This window comes from Corylus avellana, chromosome ca11 (assembly GCF_901000735.1).
Source record: "Corylus avellana chromosome ca11, CavTom2PMs-1.0".
NCBI lineage: Eukaryota > Viridiplantae > Streptophyta > Magnoliopsida > Fagales > Betulaceae > Corylus > Corylus avellana.
In genome coordinates, this window is record NC_081551.1 from 7,925,867 (window position 1) to 7,928,089 (window position 2,223).

General features: G+C 33.4%; 1 protein-coding gene across 1 annotated transcript; it reads left to right on the forward strand.

Annotated features, from left to right (window-relative positions):
* The first annotated feature begins 425 nt into the window (after positions 1-425).
* Positions 426-1,388, forward strand: LOC132166513 (uncharacterized). Its single transcript, XM_059577341.1, has one exon. The coding sequence runs from the start codon at positions 525-527 to the stop codon at positions 1,101-1,103; it is 579 nt and encodes a 192-aa protein (XP_059433324.1). The 5' UTR covers positions 426-524; the 3' UTR covers positions 1,104-1,388.
* Positions 1,389-2,223: the final 835 nt, after the last annotated feature.

Consider the following 2,223-nt stretch of genomic DNA (forward strand, 5'->3'; position numbering starts at 1 on the left):
ACTTTTATATAAAATTTCAAATTTACCCTTAATTTCAAATTAAAAATTAAAAAAAATATATTATAAAAAAAATCTTAAGGTGACCCTTTTTTTTCAAAAAATTTTTTCCAATTTTTTTTCAAATTTTCTTTTAATAAAAAGAAAATTGAAGGGTAATTTTGTCTTTTTAGGAGTTTTAATGGCAAAAATTGATGGAAAATGATAAATTGATTGTAATTAAAAGTTTAAGTGTCTAAATTTAGAGGTTTCAAATTTTGGGGAAAGGTCAAATCATGTGATAATTTAAAACTGTAAAGTGAAGTTACCTTTAAAAATTATTATTAAATGAAATAAAAAAAAAATAATAATATTGAATAATAATTTTGACTACTTAGCATTTCTGGCTTTCCGCCATCATTTCTTTCACTTGTTCTAAAACCAAGAAACACACCAAGATTCGTGCCCAACTCCCTTGTCAGTTCTCTCTCTCTCTCACAAAACTCTCTCTCTCTCTCTCTCTCTCTCTCTCTCTCTGTCTCACATCAATGGCAGACTACGAACCATACCAGCAACGGCAACACCACCAAGCAATCCCAAAAGAGACAGCCTTGCAGGCGCTGAACACCATAATCCAGCTCCACTTCGAGAAGACCCTGGAGAAGAAGCGCTCCATAGACCTCCAAAAGAAGGAGCTCCACAAGCTCTTCCAGCTCTTCTTCATCTTCCTGGGCCTCATCTTCCTTTCCCAGGCCCAGTCCTCCCGCCTCCAGTGCCGCCATTGCTGGATCCCCATCATCCTCCTCTCCCTCTCTCACCTCACCTTCTACGTCTCCGTGGCCCAGACCCTCCGCTGCATCAACGGGTTCAAGTACCAGCGGCGCTGCCACAAGCTCACTCTTGGGCTCGCCACCGAAAAGCTCAGGGAGATGAAGATGAGAACCAGCGCCGGCGCCGGCGAACAGTTCGATGGGGTTGTTGGTGACGATGATTTTGAGATTCATTACCAGGAGCCTCCCGAGAGTTACTTTGGTAAGTTTAAGCGGAACTGGGCTTTGCATTTTGCCTTCTTGATCTCGATCTATTCCTTTATGGTCTCTTCCTCTGTTGTCCTCCTCTGCTTTTAGCTCTGTTTTTTTTTTTTTTTTTTTATTTGTGTCTTAGCATATGGGTTTTGGGTTTTACTAATTCTGGGTTTTATGTATTAGGAAATATCCTTGATTGGGTTCAATTTTAATTTTAATTTTAACTTGGATTTTATTTTGTTAAATCTCTCTCTCAAATTGACTGTATGAATTGAAAGGAGAAGGTTACTTGAAGCTTAGTCTATAATCTTTTCTGTTTTTGGTAGCATATTCAAACTTGTTGTTATGAGAAATGGTATTTACTTTTCTGTCTTTTTTAATTTTTTATTCTCAGTTCTTTCCCATTTTTTAATTGATTAAAAAATAAAAATAAAAATAAAAATTACAGAACATTACCCGCAACTTCTTCATCATTTAAATGAATCATTTCATTTAAAGATCAAAACTATTTTTTACTTTCCTATATTAAAATACACTTCAATAGTTTCCCTTAAATCATTAAAATATATATATATATATATATATATATATATATGAGAGAAGAGAGTAGAGAAGAGAGAGAAACATTTTTTTATTTTATTTTAATAATTATAAGGATTGCAATAGTGAAATTTTATATTTTGAGTTTTACTGTAGAGATTCTTATGGTTGAAGCTCATTTAGAGAGTTTGTTGTGGGACATTAATTGCGATTTTTTAGACATATTTCCTACAGATAGGAGACTCTCTTATGGAGAGTCTACTGAAAATGCTCTTATATGGCATAATCTCTCATAATAAGAGGTACGTGCATGAAAATAATTTTTTTTGTTTTTTTTTTTTTTCACTAAAAGATTTATTTCATATTAGATAAAATGATAATATATAGAATTCCGGCCTAATAAAATGATGGTAGAAGGAGGCACCGTAGTAATTAAGGAAGCGTGATTTTTGTTTAACTTAAAAGCAATCTTTATGTGCCAAATTTGAATAATTACGCATTACTCTTTCTGTGTTGCACGAAGACAAAGAGACAAGTATGAGACAGTAAAAAGTAAAAAGTAAAAACTAATCGTTGGAGAAGGTTAAAATTGATTTGTATTATTTTAATTACGTTGTTTAAATTTGAAATTTGAAAGTAATAAAGGTTGGCCCTGGAGAGGTAAACGTTGAGAACAGGAGAG

Coding starts and splice junctions, on each gene's coding strand:
- LOC132166513 (XM_059577341.1), top strand. CDS start 525: ATGGCAGACTACGAACCATACCAGCAACGGCAACACCACCAAGCAATC.